General features: G+C 32.6%; 3 protein-coding genes across 4 annotated transcripts; 2 read left to right on the top strand and 1 right to left on the bottom strand.

Annotated features, from left to right (window-relative positions):
* Positions 1-3,005: 3,005 nt before the first annotated feature.
* Positions 3,006-6,710, top strand: LOC139847810 (zinc finger CCCH domain-containing protein 18-like). 2 transcript variants are annotated; one of them, XM_071837534.1, is made up of 8 exons: positions 3,006-3,362; positions 4,143-4,962; positions 5,149-5,322; positions 5,422-5,601; positions 5,730-5,806; positions 5,890-6,039; positions 6,289-6,322; positions 6,432-6,710. In XM_071837534.1, exons 2-8 carry the CDS (start codon positions 4,151-4,153, stop codon positions 6,502-6,504), a joined length of 1,500 nt encoding a protein of 499 aa, XP_071693635.1. In that variant the 5' UTR covers positions 3,006-3,362; positions 4,143-4,150; the 3' UTR covers positions 6,505-6,710. The 2 variants fall into 2 exon arrangements, with proteins under 2 accessions (XP_071693635.1, XP_071693634.1); XM_071837533.1 differs by having other exon boundaries at positions 5,143-5,322.
* A 1,532-nt stretch (positions 6,711-8,242) lies between these two features.
* LOC139847680 (transcription termination factor MTERF9, chloroplastic) lies at positions 8,243-12,429 on the bottom strand. The gene is made up of 7 exons (XM_071837404.1): positions 11,943-12,429; positions 11,466-11,535; positions 11,297-11,391; positions 10,265-10,954; positions 9,354-9,720; positions 9,151-9,252; positions 8,243-8,675 (listed from the first exon to the last, which is right to left on the bottom strand). The coding sequence occupies exons 1-5, from the start codon at positions 12,273-12,275 to the stop codon at positions 9,406-9,408; spliced, it is 1,503 nt and encodes a 500-aa protein (XP_071693505.1). The 5' UTR covers positions 12,276-12,429; the 3' UTR covers positions 8,243-8,675; positions 9,151-9,252; positions 9,354-9,405.
* Positions 12,430-21,027: 8,598 nt separating this feature from the next.
* On the top strand, positions 21,028-21,556 carry LOC139846487 (uncharacterized). Its single transcript, XM_071835971.1, has 2 exons — positions 21,028-21,192; positions 21,281-21,556. The coding sequence occupies exons 1-2, from the start codon at positions 21,039-21,041 to the stop codon at positions 21,427-21,429; spliced, it is 303 nt and encodes a 100-aa protein (XP_071692072.1). The 5' UTR covers positions 21,028-21,038; the 3' UTR covers positions 21,430-21,556.
* The last annotated feature ends 3,156 nt before the right edge of the window (positions 21,557-24,712 follow it).

The following is a 24,712-nucleotide window of genomic DNA, read 5'->3' as shown; positions in this document are numbered from 1 at the left end:
TAAGAACCGAAACCGAAACTGAGTCTCTGTCTGCTTGCTTTCGATACTAATAACAATACGTTTTCAGTTTGATTTTAGTTTTTTAAGATTATTGCTTATCACTAGTCTAAAATAGCAAAAGAAAATTTAGTAGCAATAAATATTGACAAGTTTTGTTAAAGCTTTTTACACAGCCAAATTTATCATTGAAAGCTTCCGAGTTCTGAGTAACTTTGGGCCGTCCATTTAATTTCGAGAAAAAGGCCGGGCCTAAATTAAATGTTCTATTGGACATACAATCTATTGGTAAGCTACTTTAAATAAGAATTGAAGCCCAACAAGTAAACATATTAATGCAGTAAAACATCTGTAATTTAATAGTAAATAAATTAATAACCTCGATAAAATTAATAATTTGTCCGGTCTCAACTTTAGACCAGTACAAATTTGTAACCCAATCGATAAAATAATAAGATAATAATTTTTTTGAAATCCCATGTAAATATATTGGTCCTAGCGAAACTATAAATTAATAATTACTAATTTTTTTTTTAAATTCCAATATAAATTGAACTTGACAAGTTCATTAATGTGTGAATGTACATACATGAGAATTTTGAAAGTCCTAATTTATGTTTATTCAAATAGGTAAAATGAACGGACATGATAATTTCGAATGCCGATGCATTAATGTGAGACTTGCTCACAATGATAGGTCAATTTTTTAAATTGATAATTTATTAATTTATCGATATAATAATATCTAGGTACATTTATAGACATATACGTTTATTAACATATTAATTTGACTACACTAAATAATGTTGTAGATCAGAAATTCAAAATGATAATAATTAAATGAATTTTTATAAACATATCTTTTATTTGTACTTAATGATCGCTTACAAATTCTAGAACGACCGTTATTTGGGTGTATAATATTTTTTGCCGTAAGAATCACTTTACAAAAAACTCAAATGAAAAATAGTTTAAAACGGTGAAACCTATCAGCAATTATGTACAAGTTGTTAATATGTGACTACTCATCTCTTTGTTAATAGACTTTTATTATGAGACCATTTTTTTTTTTTTTTGTTATGAGTTATGACAAATATAATATGTGGTACATGAAGGATCTGTGAGAATTTGTACATTCTGCATCTTGTATTGTACAATGAATGGTCAAATAGACTTGGCGGGAAAATAGGAGGTTTTGTTAACTGAAGCCTAGCTTTTAACGATGAGATGGACACCCCCATTGATCATGCCGGTAGAACCGCTCATCACTTTTCAGTTCTTTTACTAAACTACCCCTTATCCATTACATTTTAAGTTTAATTTTTTTATAAAATTTTGATTTTAAAATTTTTAAAATTTAAATTTAATTGTTAACTAATGATGTAGAAGAAAAGAAAAAACAAGTGGGTATGTCACCTACATATAAAATCTAAGTTTATTAACATTAGTTAATAGACCAACTAATGCATACATTAAATATAATTTTTGAATTGTTTGTCGTATTATGAATTTAATTAAGCATAGCTAGATGGCTACTTTTAATACTCATTTTATCTGAAGTAAGATGTATCAAAATCAGCTTACTATAAAAATGAACAAGTGATACTCAATCAGACACATAAAAAGACAAATATATAAGTAGTAAACAATTACATGTTTTTTTTTTTTTTTTTTAAAGGCATAAACAAGTACTACATGTTGATGATCGGAGAAGGCAAAACCATTTATACAAATTAGGAAAAGAGGTATAAGTGTTTGTAAGTGTAATTAATAAAAGTATAATATTTACGGTGTTTACTTGAATATTATATACATTTTATATAAAAAACTTGTTATTTACTACTATTATTGTATGTATTTATTAACATGTCAACTTGTTTAAATGTAGATTTTATGTGACTTCTTTTATTTAATGCTACATGACCAAAATACATATAATGAATCCAGATATTAGGTGTCTTATACAAAATAATATGAATATCAAAGTAAGTACATTTACTACCACTGAATATGATTAAATATTAAATATTAAATATTAGTATTATTTAACATTCTTATTCATACTGCAAATGAAATGCATGTTTTTAAGAAACAAAGTTGCTATAGCTTAAGTATGTTGAATATGGTTGATATGTATATGAAAATAATTGCGTACCTAAACATAATCTTTGAACATATGAATGAAACTCGTGACATAACAACAAATGTACGAATTCGACTTTATAAAATAATATCATACTAAACCCACAATATGATTGTTAATTTTCAACCATTATATAGAAAAAGGATGAAACTCACAAATAACTGTTTTAAAATATATATATTTTTTTATAACTATTATGTTATGTGAGCATTAACTTGTACACCAATGATTTTTTGTTTTAGTATAAGATTAATAATAAGATTAAATATTAAAGGGTTAAATATATACTCCCTCCGTCCCAGATTAATTGTCCCCAGACAAAAAACACACAGTTTTAGGAAATCCCACTAACTTTATTTCTCCACCAATGAAATATCTTCTCTCTCCATATCCACCAATGAAATATCTCCTTTCCTTTCTATTTATGGAAGTAGACAATTAATTTGGGACATCTCAAAATGGAATACTGGACAATAATTTAGGGACGGAGGGAGTATATATTAAAGGGTTATTGGCTTATTGATATTGAGATGACCCTTTAATTAAGAAGAGACCATGAGTATAAATCTTTGTATTTACATGATGCATTTGTATAAAAAATCATATTGTGTGAGTGCGTTTGTATTTAAAAAAAGAAAAAGCATAGTATAAGATTAAAATTAAAAATATAAAAAGTACTCCGTATATGTCAATTGGTTTTTAAAAATTAGAGAAATAATAATAAAAAGGGCAAAAAGGTAAATAGAGCATGCACGTCTCCAAGCTGTAGTGGGCTGTGAAGCAAAAACAAAATGTGGGGGCATTTCAAAACATCACCACCACCAACATCCACACACTCTGACTGTGTGTGTTTTTGAGTGAATTTTTCTTTCTTTTTTCTTTTTTTACTAAAAGGAAGAGATGATGAATAAAGTGTCCCACTTGTTTTTGTAAGTGTGTGAATTTTTAATTTTTTCACATAATACTGATTTAAACTCAATACGCACATGCCCTCTCTGGCTACTGAAAACAAAATTTTTGTCTCTTTGTTTTCCAAATTTGTTTTTGTTGTTTTCTACTTTTGTTGCAGATAATTCAACCCTTTGTTTGCAATAACAAAAAACTTGGAAGAAGAAGAAGAAGAAGAAGAAGAAGAAGAAGGGTAATGATGATGACCAACCATGGTGTTCTTGTGTAGTTGTCTCTGAAAACTCACTCTGTTTTCAAGATTTATTTCTCTTGAGTAAGTTTTTTTTTCTTTCTATTTTTAAAGATTGTAACTTTTTATGATTTGTTTCATGTTTTAAGAAATGGGTTTTCTTCAAAATTTAATCTTTACGCTTTTTTTTTATACCAGAATTAAATTTAAAAATCTTGAAAGAAATGGAACTAGGGTTTCAAGAAGTTCAAAATTTTTCAGTTTTTTATATTTATAAACAAAACCCTTTTTGTATCACGCAATTCATGTTTATGTAGTATTTTTGTTAAAAATCATAGACTTATGTTTAATATTGGACTATTGTGTAGAACTGTAGATTTTTACATATATTGGGCTGATGTGGTCAAAACGTAAAAAATTGGAAAAAACGTCAAATTTAACACAAAAATACACTAAAAAAATTTCGATCGTCGGGGGCGGCTGACCCCACTTGATCCCCCCTCCGCCCATATGAAATGCTAATTTAGGGTTTCTTTATGGTTAAGTTATTGAAATGATTAGTATTACTCTCGAGTTTACTTAGATGTATTTAATTATATTTTTGAACAATTTCTCATTTTGGGGTTTTATGTGTTTATACATCAATATGAAATCAAGTATATATATATATATATATATATATATATATATATATATATATATATATATATATATATATATATATATATATATATATATATATATATATATATATATATATATATATATATATATATATGATTTAGATTATTATTTATGTATATTTAGTTAAATGAATTTAGTGACATTTTAGAACAATGTCTGATTTGGGGTTTTTTTGGGCAGATGTAAAAATGGAAGCTTTTGAGGCTGCAAAAATTGTATACAACAGAATACTAGAAACCGAAACAGAGACTATCACCCGAAAAATCATGGGTTACATATACTTACAAGACCATGCGGATCGCGAAATGATTCGTCTAGCTTTTGGCACCGATAATTTGATTCAAACCCTGATTCAAAAAGCCAAACTTGATCTCAATTTGGGCCCGAAACCTGTTCCTTCACCTCCTATATCACCATCATTTCAATCCGGCCCGTTTCATTCACATAGACCCTTTTCGACCCCATCAGCTTTGCAAATACCACACCATATGCCATTACACTATTCTAGCATGGTTCATGATGATTGTAGGTATCAAAACCATGATCACTTTTTAGGCTTAAATGATTACGAATCTTTAAATAGAAATTTTCCCGAAAATTGTTACTCTCCGGATGGAAATATTAGCGTTAGAGGAAGAAGAGATGTTAACGCGAATAAGATTTGTCATTATTTTAGTAGAGGGCATTGTAAACACGGCTATAATTGTAAGTTCGTTCATGTGCAATCCGCGTTTGACTTTAATTCGAATGAATACGATGATCAAGGTGCGTGTTCACCCGGTTCACTCGAAACGCTCGAGTTTGAAATAACGGAAATTTTGAAATCTAGAAGGGGTAATCCGATCTCGATTGCTACGTTACCTATGGTCTATTACGAAAGATATGGGAGGACACTTCAAGCTGAAGGGTACCAAACCGAAAGTCAAAGAAATGGTAAAACGGGTTATAGTTTGACTAAGCTTCTTGCTCGCTTGAAAAACAGTATTCGACTGATTGACAGGTTTGCTTGAATCTTTAAATCTAGTTAGGCTGTTATTTTAGTGTACAGCTAATCAATGCATTGATGAGTTGTACTGTACAACTCATCAATGCATAAAGTTGCGGATCTATCAATTTTTAGTGTTGGATTTATCAACGCCCTTTCGTTTGAGTCACAACTAAAACTTGTGATAAATTTAAGTTGCAGACCTCATGGGCAACATGCAGTAGTTCTTGCAGACGATGCTTCTAGGTACACCGAAAACCGCTATGAGCGTAATAATTTGAGTCCTGGTCCTATTGTTAGTGGTTCGAAGCAAATATATTTGACTTTTCCAGCTGATAGCACATTTAGTGAAGACGATGTTGCTAACTACTTCAGGTAAAACCTTAAACTAACTAATATTTGGATGTGGCAAAATGGGCGGGTCTAGTTTTGTGTTGTGAAACTGAAACTGTTGTTGATTATGGTTTTTTGTAGCACTTTTGGTCCTGTTCAAGATGTGAGAATCCCTTGCCAACAACAACGAATGTTCGGTTTTGTAACTTTTTACGATGCTGAAACTGTGCAAATGGTTTTATCGAAAGGGAACCCGCATTTTGTTTGCGGTGCTCGTGTTCTTGTAAAACCTTACAGAGAAAAATTGAAACTGTTTGATAGGTATTTTATTAGTCCCTCGTGTTTATTCGTTCTCTTATTTTTTTTTTTTTACTTCGTATATATACATATACTGATAGTCTGATACACATATACCCGTATAACTTACATATGCTTACATTGTTATTCAGAAAGTACTTTGAGAAACTCGAGTCTCCAATGTGTTACCATTCTCACCATATTGACATGGATCCTGATTTTCCAGCTAGTAAGATTTTTTTTGTTTACGAAACAAATGTTTACGTTTGTTGTTAGTGGGACCCATTTTGAATCGTAAACGTGTTAAAACAGGGTTTGAACGTTCTAGAATGTTCGGTAGACAATTAGTAGAGGAGCATGAGTTAGCAGTACAGCTAGAAATGATGCACCTTTCGCAGTTAGAAATGGCACGGGGACCTTCCTACCTTCAAAACAACTTTGATGATCAAAACGCACTCGAAGGTAACATAATTTCACGTTCTAAATTTTATCAAATTTTTTTAGATTTTTCTAAAGATGGTTGTCGTAAACGTACATAAATGTGTTGTACATAACAGTTATATGTTGACTTTAAGTTGACGGTTACTGAATTGTACAATACCTTTATGCACGTTAAGACATGTTGTCATTAGAAAAATCTTTTTTTATATTTTTAAATTAACTTTTAAATCGTTGATGCCTAATCTTGATTCTTTCTTTTGTGTGTGTTAGATCATGTGGACAATAACTATGCTGCTGATCAAGAGTACTGCCTCATCTCTATTACTAATATCTTTAAAATGTTTTTTTTTTTTTTTTTTTGCCTGGTAACTTTGTGAAGTAACTTGTGTGGTTTATATTGTGTATTCGTGTAGTGAATACGGTAAAAGTTTGGATCTTCCGGATAGCCCGTTTGCCTGCAACAAGGATTCTAACAAGCAAATGTAGTTGAAGCTGTTTGATTGAACGGAACGGAACGGAACGTTTAGAGTGAAGTTGGAAGTAAATAGTAATAGCAAACTGAAGAAGAAGAATGAATAGAAAAAAAGTGTTATAGTTTTGGTTAGTTGATATAATTGTAAGAAAGTATAAGGAGAATAGATATTATGAGATTGATATGTGTTTTCTTATGCTAACTTTGAATTATTAATGGTAGATAAAGCTTTCAGAAACTTAAATATTTTGGTAGCTACCTTATATTAATGTTAAGTTTTAATTATATTTTTCCAAGTCCTGATAAGATACTCGATTAGATACATATTTATATATTTATATATAATAATATAAACTTAGAGCTTGTATGGTCAATAGGTTATAGAATAAGGATATGTTTTGATTACTGAATTTAGTTACATAGATATATAATTATATAATTATTAGTTGGAAACTTAAAAGGATGGCATTGGTGTATGAGAAATTAGAGATTTGAGGTTTGACTGTCTTGGTTAAAGCAATGTTAATTGTGTGATTAAGGTGGTAAAAGAGAGTGGCATGGTGTTCCATCTAAAACAGAGTTATAATATAATATAATATTTTTAAATATTATTTGTGGTGTTGTAAGCTTAAAAAATATGGTTAAACTAAATGTAAAGGTTTGAATATGTATATACCGAAAAATTGAGAGATAAAATATGTTAAAAAAAAGATTTATTTGGATAGTGAGCAAATAAATATAAATATTTTTTAACTGTATTTAAGATAAGAAGAGAGTCAGTTAGACGAGTACCAACGATTATGAATATGTCTCGCCCTCAAACTGTCATTGAGGGTGACTGTTGGCGCCAAGCAATCACCCTCAACTTGCGTTCGAGAGCAACTGTTGGCACAAAGCAACCCACACCACTTAGTGCTGCTTTTCACGATAACCACGCGTACTCAAGGACTAAGCTTATGGTAATCTGAGATGTACTATTTATTTCCCATCATATACTTCGATATAATAACATATACTTAGATATAATAGTTGATATGAAAATAATGAATCTCAGTATTTTTGAAGAAGTGTGTGATAGTTGAAAGTGATTATGTGATGGTGAGAAAGTGTTAATATATGTTAGTCTATTTTGATGAGATAATGTGTGATGGCTAGACCATGGATAATGCAACGTTTGTGTCCTTATCCACGCTTATATGGCATGATAAACGCCCCACAAAGGCATGTAGCGAGTGCGTTTGTCAAAAAAAAAAAATGTTTATGTTTTTAGCAAAGACAAATGAAGAAATTCATGAGCGTTTTTTATTTTGATTTTAATTCTTTTCCTATTATTTAACCAATTTTTAAACCCAAACTTCAATTATATTTTGTCACATCATCCTCAACATTCCCCAACAACCTTTCCCGTTACAATTCTCCTTTCTCCCATCATTATCATATCAGCGGCATAACTTAAAAAAACCTTTTATCCACCCCACATAAACACAACCATTATTTATGGTCTTAGTAGTGATCTTTGTAAATGGCTAATAGTTGAAAGGAAAAAGAACATTTAGCTTTCACTTTTACATTTCTCAAAATGTTGAATCACTAGATCACTTCTTATCCACAAATTGGGCCCAAATGCAGCAATCCACATCAAACTAATTCTAATTCTTAATGCATAAATAAAGGTCCAGTATCATTTGATGAGGTAGGAATGTAGGATTATATCTCCATTATTTTTAACCAAACTATGTCTCTTCACATTACAAAAGGCCAGTTCAAAAAAACTACATACCATTCAACATCAACAATACATCATCAACAAACATTGAAACAAATACATAACCTACAAAAATACCATCTTTGATCACATCTCTACAATTCTAAGCAAACCAAATCAAAAACGAAAAAAGAAATAAACAAAACGAAATACAAGTGTCTTTTATACATATATATTGCTTAGCAAGCTAATTTGTGTCGAGTGAAGTAACTATACGAATGCAAAATGAAAAATACCATCTATACCTTCCTACTTGCAATTTGTTCGCTCCAGTTCAAAAAAGAAGAAATATTTATAACATATAGGCATGTTCTTACGTATACAAAACGATCGATCTGGCAGTAGACATAGTTAATCTTGGTAGTTCGTGGACAAAAGATTCAATTTTTCGCTTGCAGAGCCACAATTAACAAACTGAACCTGCATTAATAAGGGGAAAAAAATGGTGACGGGGTGCCAAATAATACAATATAAATTCCTGGAGTCGATCATATTTCATATTCTTTTTCAGTATATCAGAATCATCAAATCCAGACATAGATTACAAGCTTTTGCTTCTTGAAAATCTTCTCATATTACAAAGGTAACTTTCTCATCATTTAACAGGTTAATTCTAGAATAATAAAGATTCTAACCTGTATGAAAGATGCTTTGAAAAAGGGGAAAAAAAAAAAAATGTATGAAAGTTATAATTAGAGGTGGCAAAATAAGTACGTTGGGTATCAGGAACTCGAGACACTTTTTATCAAAAAATATTTTTTCAGAATTTCAGGGACCCTTGAGAGTTGGAAACATCACAGGTTAACCTGGTTAAACCGCGTACATCTAAATAAAAATACCTTATTTTAAAATATATACACTTTGTAGTTGAAAATGTAGAAAAAATGGTACTAACCTTGAAAGCATCATTTTGGAGACCATGTTGATTCGTTACTAACCAATTGACAAATGGACTAGGACTTATCTCAAAACTAGTTAAAAGAAGTTGGATCGCTCACTGCAGTACCATAAAAACAGGATCACACAACGGTATAAAAATGTAGTAACCTTTGCACATAAAAGCAAATAACTATAAATAAATAGAGTTCGAACACTTACCAACGTATCAAAAATTTTGATGCGATAATTAAAGCATCATAACTTGACGGGGTCATGATCGTTCATATTTTTTTGCCAAATCTTTAAGTAGTAGCCTTTGACGAAAGTCTAAATATTTATCTAAGCTAGTTCCTGCCCACTGCTGGCAAAAAGTTTCGTCAGTTGGAACAAATGAACTTAACGGAAACGGTCCTTTAGGAGCTTTTTTTAGTGCAACCAGAAACCGATGACGGGGACGAATTCTCTGGTCTAGAGATAAGCTTAGATATGTTGGGTACTTGGTCAACGATGTGACCTCATTTTGAAGTTCGTTGACTAGATACAAGTACTTCGGCTTCAAGTTTTCCTCAAGAGATAATGAAAACACCTGCAGTATCAGCAAAAGAAAATTAAACACATTAGAATAACAAAATATCAGATCTTTTTTTTAGTATTTTTGATAATAAATACTTCAAGTCAACCTGACTCCTTTCAAGTGGTACCAAAATTGCCCGTTATGACCAATTACCCAACCCGTCCAATTTGCCATCTCTACCTAAACCAAGGTTGAAAAAGACACGAGAAGGAGACTGGTCGGTTGGGACCTTGAAATTGAGACGGAGGGAGTAATTTATCTTAAAGTGATACTATGTAAAAGTCAGTGTTTTTCCCAGCCAATGTTTAAATGGGCTTGGGATTTTCGTTTATACTAGAACGAGGCCAGACAAAAAGTCAACGTTTGACGAATGATGACCGACTTCCAACTTTGACCTGACTTTTAGCGTTGACCAATTAAATAGATGGTTTTAGGCAAAATTGGACGGTCTATTCACCAAACCGCCACAAGAGTTATTTTGTGCATGCCACTTCAACCTAAACCATTTTGCTAACCTGCCCATTTTGCCACTTTTACCTAAACCAGTAAGATATACCTGTGTTAGGCTAGTCGAAACTTTCAATATGTCTGAATTGCGCATGCCGATACTCCTCAAAAAGTTAATCCTTGGTAATAACCCGTCTTCAATGCTATAATGAAGAAGTTGAGGATGTTTTGTGACCATTTTTACTATATTATCCCTAGGCGCACCAAGTTCTTTAGTAAGAAATCTATAACGCGCGTTCCAAGAATTATCAATCCGTTGAACCAAAATTTGCGGGCTCAACTGCACAACTTTACTCAACTCACTTTCTTTAATACCAACTTCTTCAATCAAATATCTAACCGTAGGCTTTAACGAATTTTCAACACTATAAGAAAAGATAGATGGTGTAGCAGTTATTATCTGCCCGATTCTTGAATCTTGAATACCCAAACTGACCAAGAACGCAACATGGGATTTAAGATTGCTTTCGACTGTATACTGCAAAATCTGTGGCTGTCTCATAAGTATTTTTTTTATATCTTTACTTTTTACACCAACACTCATTAAAAAATCCAATCTTTCTTGTGCAGCGTTAACGTTTATTTGAAGTGAAGGTATGTGTCGCCCGTACATCTGTATAAAGTGAGAATCTTTAAGACCAAATGTTGTCAAGTAGTCGAGTAACGGAAACCATTTCTCGTCTACATCAACTTCCTCTAATAAACGTCGATATTTGTTCTTTGAAGACTTCCCTGCATCCTGTTAGTAACTGAATAGATCAAGCGCCACTCACATAACAAAAGGAACAAATTGGGTAACGGGTCAAAATGAATATTTATGGTTCATATCGGGTTGGGTTGGCTCAAGATACTCTTTTGGTCGATTTCTATCAATTAATTAACCAACTTAAAGTGTGTTAAACAATACTATAATATAAATACATTGTGGCCAAATTATGACCCTTTTCATTTGAGCCATTCTATTTTATTTTCCATATGACCCGTTAGATAACATTACCCAAATGACCCATTAGGCCATCCTTATGTGAACGAATCAATATTTCCACATCTATTGAAATGTAACTAGATAGGTAAGATCTACCTTATCTTTCGCCATATAGCTGTTTCTGTCTAACATGACTTTTCCATTACCGTTAGTGATCTTCTGCTTCCTACCCGTTCGTGAAAACATGCTGCCTACAGATTATTTAATTATAAGAAATTGAAAATAATAAGATATTTACTAGATTCTCAAAATGCAAATGAAATACCTCCATTGCGATTGCTTGCAGCTTGTGGTTTGCATCTGAGTCTATCGTCATCAAAACCTGGTCCTGGATCCTGCAGAAACACCAAATAGTCAATGAAATGGTGTTGACTAGAACAACTCAATCATTGATTATTTACTTTCTTTAATTGCATAAAAATGTGCCATATCTTTCTTTTTCAAAATTGTATGCAACATACTTAGATACAATGTTACACAACAAATCTACAAAGTTCCACTTAATACCAATTGTTGAATCCAACTTCATATTACGGAACTTTTCAAGAAACCAACTACAGTAATAAATAATTAAATAATAAGCATAAAACACCATTCAATAAACTTCAAAACCTCACAATTATAGAAAAAAGCTGCTGTAGAACCCTAAAAATGTAAACTTTGGGAAAACCCAAAACAGGCGAAGCAAATATACAAGAATATAATATAAAATAATTATAATACTCATATACGTAAAGCTCACATCAGAGAGCCAATCATCTTCGTCATCATCATCGTCATCATCATGATGGTCATGCATAGATTCATTTTCATTGTCACTGTCATAAGGAGAGAGACGTTGACCGAACCTAGTCCTGCGATTTGACTTTAAGATTTTAGCATTCGAATGTGATGAAGATACAGCAGCAGACCTGGTACAGCTTCCTCTTTTGTTTCTTGATGTTGATGATATTGTTGAATTAAGCTGATTTTGTAAGTGACTTGTAAAGGTTTGTAGATAGAAAACAGAGTGGTGATTTGGGAACGGAGAATAGAGAATGGAATTTGAGGGGAAGATGATAGAGGAAACCGTCATTTGAGCAGTATTTGGAGATATGGATAAACTAAAACCCTAGAAAATACTCCGATGTAGATTCAGTAGAATAAGAAGAATCAGTAGTGTCACTGGCCACCATGAATGCATTATTGTCTTGCTGTCGTGACTTGGTTCACATATTCGTTGATTACTACTGTCTTAATTGAGTTAATTCTCTTAAACCCTCATTTACCCGCTGGCTCATCAAACATTTAAATCTTTAAAGAGAAAAAAGGAGTTTTCCACTCACTTTATATGCATAAATTACTTGTACTATACACATACCGAAACATGTTAAAAGTGAATTTATTAAAATCACATATACAGATACTGAAACATATTAAAAGTGAATTTATTAAAATCACATCTCGAAATATTAACATCCTTTCCAAATATAAAATCAATAAGTTATGAGTTTTTGTTATTTCATAAAGTTTTCGTAATCGGCCATCATAACTCCACTTTGATTTTTTGAAGATTCACCATATTTATGAACTGGAGAGAGGGAAGCCTTCTTCGACCCTTTGAAGAGGAAAGAGTCGCTTGGAGCTAGAAGGCGCCGCTTTGAAATCAAGCCCTCTTCTAAAAATTGTCGAGAGTTCCGAGCTGAAGAAGTATGTGTCGCTTTCCTAAGAAAACGTCGCCTTGATGATAGAAAGCGCCCGTAAAAAGCCGCATTGATCTAGGGTTTGAGAGATTTCCCGTCATGGAAGCGCCGCTTCCGCATTGAAAGCGCCGTTATGGCGTGTCGGTCCAGAAAACTATAAATACAAATCTTTGGATTTTTGAGCAGCTGGCAAGTTTAGAACAACCCTAGCCGTTTGGGTTGTTCCCTAGGCGATTTTCAGGAGTTCTTGGGAGATTTTCAAGGCATTCAACACAATCTAATCATCAGGGAACACGCTACAATCACGTTTTCAACTCAAGATCATTCAAATTTTAGGTCGATTCTTTGTCTTGGAATAATTTGATCTTTAATTTTGGTTGGTTTACATGGATACTATAATTGTTGGTTAGTTTAATTGCGTTCACGCAGACTAAATAACTGTTTTTGTTTTTGCTTGGATTAAATTCGTATTGCATGATTTAATGCTTGAATAAAATAACGACTTTTGCTCGTTAGTAATAATTCGACTTAAACAGTTATTTTGCTTGATTGTATTGAATTGACAACTCAACAGTTATGTTTAGTAATTTACAATTAGTCGCATAGATTATTCGTCCATCTCGTCCAAGGGACGAATTAAGTTCAATCGAGAAATCGGGTATTAATGGATTGTTGCGACGATCAGTTAGCGCAATTAGTTGTGACCGCGACCATATGGCATCATAGGGTTAAGCTAATAGGTTTGTTGATTTTAGTTAGTTTAAGTAACTACACCATGACCGTACAGGTAGACCTAGCTACATCTCTTCACGCGTAATATAAAGTTGATTAGGTCATAATCTTAATAATCTAACATAAAAGTGAACATAGTCTAGGTAAACATATTTGTGTTGATCTGAGTGCTTGCTTTCTTTTACCGCTTTATTGTTTGATTCAGTTTAAAAAATAAGTTTCTTTGACATTCCGATCGTTAAAGGAAAAATCCTCACTTGTTTACTTATTTGTTACTTGTTTATTTGTTTTAGTTAAATGCATTTTAGTTTACATTTTTTAATTACATCCATATCCTTGAATGATACGTGAATATTACCATTTTCTATACTATTACATGATCGGGTACACTGTTTGTATTTATGTGATGTGGTAGTCTTTAATCGGTATTTTCAAGTTAATAATTTTATAGCATGATTTCACATAGTAATTTGTTACTTCAAAATGACATTGATAAGTTAAGTAAGAATTCTTACGAATAACAACAATATTCATCTTAGACGATCGAAAAAAAATTAAGTTCACATAATTAGTGTTTGCGTATAGCAATTGAGTTTTTCATGTTGCATCTATCTCATTTTCGAGTCACAGTTAAAAAGTTAAAAGTTAGTTAGATCGAACTAACTAGTAAAGAAATTTGCGTTTGTGTTATGCGAGGATATTTTTACAAATATTATCTTTGACAAATTTTTATAGTTTGTAAGAAAATATAATATTTTTTTGGCTAAAAAGGTAGTAAGAAAATAGATCAGAAGATCAAATTGAGTACAACCGATTTGAGAATGTACACCCTGCAATATACTTGAATACAACAATTAAACTAGCCTATACATCCCGCGATATACTTGAATACAACAATTGAACTAACCATATCGCTATGCTCCCAATACCAACCACCAATGCTTGGCTTGAGTGGTTTGGATGAGATCCAATTTGAGGTAATGCCAACTCAGGTTCGATTCTCACTCTAAGCAGTAAGTTTCCAACATTTGATGGTACTGTCAACATCAATTCGATTTGGGAAGGTTTCTGGGGGTTTTTCCAACCTTCGATGATACTGCCAACATCGTGGGTTTCCTCCAAACGCGTGTGTGGATGACAAAAAAGAGCCTTTGATGTCGAGATTTCTCCGTTAAAAAAGATACAAAACATATAACCAAAACTAAAACAAGTACAATTAGCCTACTAAAATACCAAATTCTACACCTAAAATCTGATGGAATCACCCGAAGTCCAAAGAAAATGCTAATTAAAGTATTACGTGTTATAATTCAGTAGGCTTATAACTACCTTTAGTGGTTTGATTCTTGATGTTATAATTCAGTAGGCTTATAACTACCTTTAGTGGTTTGATTCTTGATGTTATAATTCAGTAGGCTTATAACTACCTTTAGTGATTTGATTCTTGATTTAGAATACTAATAATGAAGTGTAAGAACAAAGATGATAATGGAGAGAAAGAAAGAAACACTTTGTAAGTGTGAGAAATGGTGCAAGTTTAATGCTTGCATTCATGAGTATTTATAGCCTAAAATCTCAATATAAAAATACATACTTTGTGTACCAAAATTGACTATATGTATACACCAAAATTGACTATCCATATCTATATTATTATTATTATTATAACACTCCCCCTTGGATAGCAATTTTATTTTGTTGAAGATCAACTATAAATTACTGCCTCGTTAAAAACCTTGCTAAAGAAAACCCAGTGGGAAAAAACTTTAGCTAAGGGAAAAAGAGTGCAGCATGGAGTTGACTCCCCCTCAAGTAGACATCGCTTCAGCTGTTACATCTTTTGAACATGTCTCATGCCAATGTTATGAACGTGTGTTCTGAAAATAGCAGTTGGAAGTGCTTTCGTGAAAAGATCAGCAGAGTTTTTGCTAGATTGCACATATCTCATTTCAATCTGGTTGTCCTTAATGAGATTTTGAGTGTATGAGAAGAATCTAGGTGGTATGTGTTTTGTTCGGTCACTTTTGATATACCCTTCTTTCATCTGTGCTATGCAAGCTGCATTATCTTCATAGATAGTTGTTGGACTTTTATCGCGTTCTAGTCCACAAGAATCAGTAATGAGTTGTGTCATTGATCTCAACCAAAAACATTCTCGAGTAGCTTCATGTAATGCAATCACTTCGGCATGATTTGACGATGTAGCAACAAGTGTTTGTTTTTGAGAACGCCATGATATTGCAGTACCTCCATTTAGGAATACATATCCAGTTTGAGATTTAGCTTTATGTGGATCAGATAAATAACCTGCATCTGCATAACCAACCAAATCTTGTTTTGATTCGTTAGAATAAAATAATCCTAAATCAGTAGTTCCTCGAAGGTATCGAAATATGTGTTTGATCCCATTCCAGTGTCTTTTGGTAGGAGCAGAGCTGAACCTTGCCAACAAATTAACTGCAAAAGAAATGTCAGGTCTTGTACAATTTGTAAGATACATAAGAGCTCCAATTGCACTAAGATATGGTACTTCTGGTCCAAGAATGTCTTCTTGATCTTCACATGGACGAAATGGATCAGCTTCAACATTGAGTGATCTAACAACCATAGGAGTACTTAATGGTTTTGCCTTGTCCATATTGAAACGTTTCAAAATCTTTTCAGTATATGTTGTTTGATGTACAAGTAAACCATTAGGCATATGCTCAATTTGTAAACCAAGGCAATACTTGGTTTTTCCGAGATCTTTCATTTCAAATTCTTTCTTTAGAAGTTGAATGGCTTCATGGATCTCTTTATTTGTACCTATGATGTTAAGATCATCAACATAAACAGCTATGATCACATATCCGGATGTTGTTTTCTTAATGAAAACACAAGGGCAAGTAAGATTATTTGTATACCCTTTGCTTATCAAGTAATCACTTAATCGGTTATACCACATACGTCCCGATTGTTTTAACCCATATAAAGATCTTTGTAATTTAATCGAATACATTTCTTTGGGTTTTGCATTTGATGCTTCTGGTACCTTAAATCCTTCAGGTATCTTCATATATATATCACTATCAAGTGATCCATATAGATAAGCAGTCACAACATCCATGAGATGCATTTCTAAATTTTTAGAAACTGCCAGACTGATTAAGTACCTAAAAGTAATTGCATCCATAACAGGAGAATAAGTTTCTTCATAATCAATTCCCGGTCTTTGAGAAAAACCTTGAGCTACAAGTCTAGCTTTATACCTTGTAACTTCATTTTTCTCATTTCTTTTTCGGACAAAAATCCATCTGTATCCTACAGGTTTCACATCTTTAGGAGTGAGAATGATGGATCCGAAAACTTTTCTTTTATTGAGTGATTCTAATTCAGCTCGTATTGCTTCTTTCCATTGAGCCCAATCATGTCTATTTTGACATTCAACCATAGATGTTGGTTCTGGATCATCATCATTATTCATGATGTCATATGCAACATTAAATGAAAATTTCTCATCAAGATTTTTCATTTCATTTCGGTTCCATAATATTTTTGAATATGCATAATTGATTGCAATTTCTGTATTGACATCATCAATCTCCTCTGCAGTAGGAGTACTGATTTGTGGTTCTTCTTGAACACTTTCTTTTACTTCATTATCAGCTGATTTTCTTTTTCGAGGATTTTTATCCTTTGAACCGATTGGTCTTCCACGTTTCTGACGTGGCAAAGATTCATGAGTGACGTTATTGCCAGCTTTTGGAATTTCAATTCGAGCTGGAGTATTTACTGCTGGTATATATGATTTTGTCACCGTTTTTGTATCTGTAAATGCATCAGGCAATTGATTTGCAAGTTCTTGTATATGCATTATCTTTTGAACTTCTGTCTCGCATTCTTTTGTGCGAGGATCAAGATACTTTAATTGAGGTTCACACCATGAAACATCATTTTCTTTATTTTTCATTTCTCCCCCTAATCTAGGGAACAATGTTTCATTAAAATGACAATCAGCAAAACGTGCTGTAAAAACGTCACCTGTCATAGGTTCAATATACCTTAATATTGAAGATGTTTCATATCCAACATATATTCCCAACCTCCTTTGAGGACCCATTTTTGTACGTTGTGGTGTCGCAATTGGAACATACACTGCACAACCAAATGTTCTAAGATGGGAAATATTTGGCTCTTGACCAAAAGCAAGTTGTAGGGGGGAATATTTATGACTTGCACTTGGTCTGATGCGAATCAATGCAGCAGCATGTAAAATTGCATGACCCCATATAGATACAGGGAGTTTTGTTCTCATTATCAATGGTCTAGCGATTAACTGTAAACGTTTAATCAATGACTCGGCTAAACCATTTTGTGTATGCACATGAGCAACAGAATGTTCAACAACAATTCCTATAGACATGCAATAGTCATTAAATGCTTGAGATGTAAATTCACCAGCATTATCAAGTCTCACCCTTTTAATGGTGTAATCAGGAAAATGAGCTCTCAATTTAATAATTTGGGCAAGAAATTTTGCAAATGCCACATTACGGCTTGATAACAGACAAACATGAGACCATCTGCTAGATGCGTCTATTAGAACCATGAAATATCTAAATGGTCCACATGGTGGATGAATTGGTCCACATATATCACCTTGAATTCTTTCAAGAAACATTGGTGATTCTTTCTCAACCTTAAGTGGTGAGGGTCTAGTTATCAATTTTCCAAGAGAGCAAGATGTACATGGAACCATTGTATCATGATGGATTTTTCTATCCTTTAGTGGATGTCCATGAGTACATTCAATAATCCTTTTCATCATTGTTGATCCTGGATGGCCTAATCTGTTATGCCATAAACTGAATACACCAGGATCAATATATTTTTCGTTAACTACCATATGTATTTCTGGTACATTTATATGTGTATAATGTAATCCAGAACTAAGTCTTGGCAGTTTTTCAACCACATGACTCTTGTCAGTGATACTTAAATATTTCTCATTTTCTGTTGTCACTGACTGATAATCATACCCGTTAAGGTATATGTCGGAGAAACTCAATAAATTTCTGCTTGACTTGGGAGAAAATAAGGCATCATTTATAAAAAATTTTGTACCATTTGGTAGTATGAAATTTGCCTTTCCTATCCCTTTTATCAAGTTAGCAGGTCCTGATATTGTATGTATAGTTCCTTCCGTTGGTTTTAGATCAATAAAATATTTCTCGGATTTAAGTATAGTGTGTGTAGTTCCACTGTCTGCTATACAGAGATCTCCACCACTTGATTGATGTTGTATTCCAGCAAAATTCATATTGAACTTCATATATAAGAAATAAATAGTGAGTACATTAATATTACACAATATTTTAAACGCAAATAGATAGTACTGAAACATTTAGCAAACATAATGACAAAGACAGACGATATTAAATCGTTTATTTTTCAAAAGACACACAACTTAAACATTCAAGAAATCTTCATATAAATCAGATGGTTTCTCAGTGACTGTTGGATCAATATTATCCACAAAATTTACTTCCTTTTCTTTACCTTTCAGCGAATCCTGATACATCTTAACAAGATGTTTAGATGTTCGGCAAGTATTAGCCCAGTGGCCCATTCTACCACATCTGTAGCAAGATTCTTCAGAATTTTTAGAAGAATTTTCTTCAACATCTTGTTTAATGGGCTTGTTTTGTGGTTGATATTTATATTTTCGTGGATTACTATTTCTTTGACCACCACGGCCACGACCACGACCACGTCCACGCCCATTACCATTACCATAAGGATGGTTTCTACCATAGTTATGGCTTTTGGCATGATGATGGTGATGGTTATTATAACCACGACCTTGCCCGCGTCCTTGTCCCTGTTTATAATTATTTGCAGTATTTGCTTCAGGGATTGCAAGTGTACCAGTAGGACGGGATTGCTGATTTTTCATTAATAGCTCATCATTTTGCTCTGCAACTAAGAGATATGAATTAAGTTCAGGATATGTTTTGAACTTTAGCATTCTCAAATTTCTTTGCACTGTGATGTTTGCAGCATTCATTGTGGAGAAAGTTTTCTCCATCATGTCTGCATCACTAATTTCATGTCCACAGAATTTAAGTTGTGAACATGTATTATACAGAGCTGAGCTGTATTCATTTACTTTCTTAAAGTCTTGGAACCTTAATGTTCTCCATTGTTCCATTGCAGCTGGAAGTAAAATTTCTCTTTGATTATTGAATCTGCTTTTGAGACCTTCCCATAAAACATGGGGATCTTCTACAGTCACATAATTATTTTGTAAGCATTCATCAATATGTTGATGAATAAAGCAACATGCCGTAGCTTGTTCTTTTTCAGAACAAGTGTTGTTTTCATTTATGGTTTCAAGAATGCCCATTGATTTAAGATGCATTTTTACTTTTATAACCCATGGCATGTAGTTGTTTCCAGTTGATTCTAAAGGAGTAAATTTAAGCTTTTCCAGATTCGACATTTTCTATTATCAAAAATTAAAACAAACATCATGATAAATTAGAGTCAATTTATATTCATAAGTATATAAACATTAAACATAAATTTAATATAACATAAATGATAAGTAGGTGACAGTGTCGACCATGTGTAAGCAATCATAAATAAATGTTATATAACAAAAATATAAATATTAGTAAACATAAATGAAAATTTGGCGACAGTGTCGACCATATATTTTTTCAGGTGGTATAACCGACCTATATCATTCTGGTGGTATAACCGACCATATATCATTTTGGTGGTATAACCGACCATATATCATTTTGGTGGTATAACCGACCATATATCATTTTGGTGGCAGAGACAACCATATTTAGTATTAAGATTATCGTGCTGATAACGTGTTATAATTCAGTAGGCTTATAACTACCTTTAGTGGTTTGATTCTTGATGTTATAATTCAGTAGGCTTATAACTACCTTTAGTGGTTTGATTCTTGATGTTATAATTCAGTAGGCTTATAACTACCTTTAGTGATTTGATTCTTGATTTAGAATACTAATAATGAAGTGTAAGAACAAAGATGATAATGGAGAGAAAGAAAGAAACACTTTGTAAGTGTGAGAAATGGTGCAAGTTTAATGCTTGCATTCATGAGTATTTATAGCCTAAAATCTCAATATAAAAATACATACTTTGTGTACCAAAATTGACTATATGTATACACCAAAATTGACTATCCATATCTATATTATTATTATTATTATAACATTACGGAGTATTTTTGTTTGCCAAAAATGGGCTTTTAGTCCGTAAGCCTAGATAACGAACATAAACACTAAAAGGCCCAACCAGCCCAATTAATCATGACATTTCACCTCCACCAAAAGCTACACACGGAAATATAGATTCATTTCAGTATCTTGTTGAGTTTACAAGCAAAATCAAAAAAATTAAAAAAGATGAACACAGATATCACCGCATCAGCTAAACCAGAATACCCAGTCATAGATCGCAATCCACCATTCACTAAAACAGTCGCTAATTTCAACACTCTCGATTACCTCCGTCTTACAACCATCTCCGGCCTCTCCGTCACCGTCGGTTACCTTTCCGGTTACTAACCCATCTCTATCTTCACATCAATTTCTTATATACCTTCTAAATCTTGTTAATTTTACTTAAAAAGTTTCGATATTTGCAGGAATTAAGCCCGGAATCAGAGGTCCTTCGATGGTCACCGGAGGTTTGATCGGAGTTATGGGTGGGTTTATGTATGCTTACCAGAACTCTGCCGGACGTCTGATGGGTTTCTTCCCTAATGACGGTGAGGTTGCTCGTTGCAAGAAATGATTTGTGTTTTCCCCCAATTATTCGAGTTAGTGCTTTCCCTAAAACTTAGGGTTTTAATTCTGGACAATTGTGTTAGCTGGTATTTTGCTAATAAAGTTTCTAATTGCTGAGTTCTACAGATGAATGGTTTATATTTTGATGATGCATTGTTGTATTGGCATTTGGAAACAGTTGTGCTACCATACTGCTATGTTTATGCAATGTTGTTTATTAATGATTTAAAATGAAATTGTTGCAAAGTTTGCATTTATGTTATGGAATCTGAAATTATGCGGTATTGAGGGATGTTTAGGTAAGTGTATTTTCACAACTTACCGGCTTAATGAAATTTGAAAAGGGCAATAAGTTTACTTTCCTCATTACTTTAAACTTAGGGTGCTTTTCATAAAATTGAATGATTCATAATCTGAATAATTCAGAGATTCTGAATCTGAATAATAATAACATGTTTGATAATCACTCCGAATGGACAATTAGCCCTTTAAATAAATAAAATTTTCAATATAATTGTTTAATAAGTGTTCTTGATTTGATATAAGGAGAATATACATAAAATTTTGGTGCAAAATGGTTAAAAGAGTGTCTCAACTATGAATGATTCAACACTGAATGCTGAACCATTCAACATCATATGTCATTCATTCAGAGGTCAAAAACTAACACGATAAATGTTGAATAGTTCAGCATTCAGCGCTGAACTCCTTAGTCTTTCCGATAAAAGCTCATAAGCCCATAAACTCAAGTAGGTAAAGCTCATAAGCTGCTAAAAATAACTCATTTCATTTTTCTACTTTTTAACAAGTTATCATGAATTAGATCTTGTTCCTGTATTTATCGATCTCCTATGTAGACTTTGTAGAACTTGAGATGATCAAGGTTTTAGTAGTACATATATGTTTATCAAGGTGCTAGATGTTTATGTGCCCATGTCTTCTAGTCCTGAATCTAAGAAACTAGTGTTGCAAGAATGACTGTAGTTTATTGCATTAGGTGAAATGGTAAATGAGTATATACTAATTATAACCTATACACTTCTTTATGGATTCTAATGGTGACTTCCAGAACCAAAACCAGAATTTCATGATCACATAATTAGAGCTACGTATAGTTAGGCAATCCTATATTCTAGGTTTATTTTCAACAATCTGGCTATGTTTAGTAAAACTAGCTGGTAGTTGGTAGTCAGTAGCTGGTAGATTTTTTAGATTTTTTTAGATATACTTAGGTGTTGTTGTTGCTATAACATAAATTGGCAAAAAGCTAGGAGCTTTTCCTCAAATGCTAGTTCTAGTAGCTTTTAGCTTTTACTTTTTCCCTTTGTCTAAAAGCTTTAAGCTCTTTTAACCAAACGAAGTTTTTTATTAGATGAAAGCATAAAAGCTATATAAGCTAGAAGCTCCTAAAAGCTATAAAAAGCTCCTTATGAAACATACCATTAGTCTTCTAGCAACATCATGCATGATTCTTGAAAGTCCAAATCTGATTAATATTACCTTTAAGAATAAGAAATTTGTGTTATAGTCAATTTTATAGTTTACACAGTCACTAAAGAAACATCAAAAAATTGCTTAGTGGTTGAGGTCTTGATATCTTTACAAGAAGTCTCAGGTACAAACTTCATTAGCAGCATATTTTGGGGTGGCTAGGTTAAGGGACGTAAACAGTCACGGGATAACTTGGTTAGGCTGCGTATATCTAAGTAAAAATACTCGCCCTCCTCATGCAACCCGAGCATTGAATACCTTATCCGTTTTACAAGCTCTAAAAAATGATTACTACGATGTGAAGTCACATAATTAATGTTGCACGAACCAAATTAGCATGTATACGAGTCTGCGTGCTAATTTTGTTTCCCTTATTTTATTTGCAGTCCACTAAAATCTTGAGCAATGTTTTGTTAATATTCGTGGTTTACAATCCAGGATATTTTTGGGTCTTGAGTTGCTCCTTTCCCAAATCTTTAGCCAAGTTTTTTTTTCTTCATATAGTTAGGAATGTTGTTTTTTAGCCTGGGTATTATCATTGTCCATTAAACGTATTCTTATGATATCTGATATAAATATAATATAATATAATGATATAATTATATGATATAGTAATATATATCCTGTTCATAATCCCTCGAATCAATCTGCAGACCGTGCTTTGTTTTACTTATGATTTGACCTCGTCTCCTTTAGACCATTTGTATTGGTGAGTGGTGTTACTTGTCGTGTCACTTGTCTTTTTTCACTTTTTGATGATTATGACGTGTTTCTTTTATGAGTGGAGTAGTGGTGGTGTTTCTTTTTCGTGTTGGTTAGGAATATTGTGATGATGTGTTAAAATATAATTGGGTTAAGTATTAAAAGGTGATAAAAATAATATTTTTAAATTAATAAAAAATATAAAATAATAAGAAACGTGTGTTTCTTCTTCCGTTGGAATCAAACGGAGGGAAAGGAAACGCCTCAAGTGACACCAAGTGACACACGGATACAAGCCATTTAGGCGTTTCTTGAGTCCATGTAGGCAAGTGACAGGCGTCACTTTGAACTGATACAAATGGTCTTAGGCCTTGAAATTTTGTCGCATTTTTATAAGCATGTTCATGAGTAAGTCGTAAGTCATGTAATCTGCTTGGTGTGCTGCCAAGTTTAGGTGCCAAACAACACTTCAAAACAAACGTCTCAGTGTACCTTTCATTGATTAGTTTGAATTTGACATTGAAACTTAAATGATGACAACTAGTGTTATATTATAATATATCAAATCAAATAGAATAGAATAGTCGGATAGAGGTAAATAATTTTTGTAGTTGAACGGCCCCCTATAGTGTACTGTTGTGTACAAGTCGTACCTACTTTCTTCTTTACGTTATTTTGTTGCTATTATTAGTATCGTTCTAGATAAATTGTTTGCATTACTAATCATATTTTTATTACCATCAAATTTTAGTAAAACGCATTACTAACATAAGGTATAACACTTTAGTGTATAGCAAAAACGTTGTAATGTAGACGTTATTATAAATAATAAGAGTGATTCTATTGATAGCCCTAAGCGGTACCTTCTAATACGAGTAATGATAAATTAAATGAATAAAAGGCTATACATTCAAGTGATTATGGACAAGATTGGAGAATTCGGATATCGGGGAGATCTCGTTTGGTTTTTTTAGGGAGATCTCGGCATCTCAGAATATTCTCCGGGAGATCTCGGACGTCGACTTACGTTAATTTATAGTTTTTTTTAATAAAAATTTACATAAAAACATAAATATATGTATATTTATAGATGTTTT

Source organism: Rutidosis leptorrhynchoides, chromosome 5, assembly GCF_046630445.1.
Source record: "Rutidosis leptorrhynchoides isolate AG116_Rl617_1_P2 chromosome 5, CSIRO_AGI_Rlap_v1, whole genome shotgun sequence".
Lineage (NCBI taxonomy): Eukaryota > Viridiplantae > Streptophyta > Magnoliopsida > Asterales > Asteraceae > Rutidosis > Rutidosis leptorrhynchoides.
Note: the sequence above shows the minus strand (reverse complement) of the source record. Positions and strands in the feature narration are given on the sequence as shown.

Excerpts from the sequence above, each read along its gene's own strand:
- LOC139847810 (XM_071837533.1), top strand. The coding sequence starts at position 4,151 with ATGGAAGCTTTTGAGGCTGCAAAAATTGTATACAACAGAATACTAGAA. Across the intron at positions 4,963-5,142 it reads AGTATTCGACTGATTGACAG|TTGCAGACCTCATGGGCAAC; the intron begins GTTTGCTTGAAT and ends GATAAATTTAAG. Across the intron at positions 5,602-5,729 it reads AAATTGAAACTGTTTGATAG|AAAGTACTTTGAGAAACTCG; the intron begins GTATTTTATTAG and ends ATTGTTATTCAG.
- LOC139847680 (XM_071837404.1), bottom strand. The coding sequence starts at position 12,275 with ATGACGGTTTCCTCTATCATCTTCCCCTCAAATTCCATTCTCTATTCT. Across the intron at positions 11,536-11,942 it reads AAGATGATTGGCTCTCTGAT|GATCCAGGACCAGGTTTTGA; the intron begins GTGAGCTTTACG and ends GTGTTTCTGCAG. Across the intron at positions 9,721-10,264 it reads TTTCGACTAGCCTAACACAG|GTGTTTTCATTATCTCTTGA; the intron begins GTATATCTTACT and ends CTGATACTGCAG.
- LOC139846487 (XM_071835971.1), top strand. The coding sequence starts at position 21,039 with ATGAACACAGATATCACCGCATCAGCTAAACCAGAATACCCAGTCATA. Across the intron at positions 21,193-21,280 it reads CACCGTCGGTTACCTTTCCG|GAATTAAGCCCGGAATCAGA; the intron begins GTTACTAACCCA and ends CGATATTTGCAG.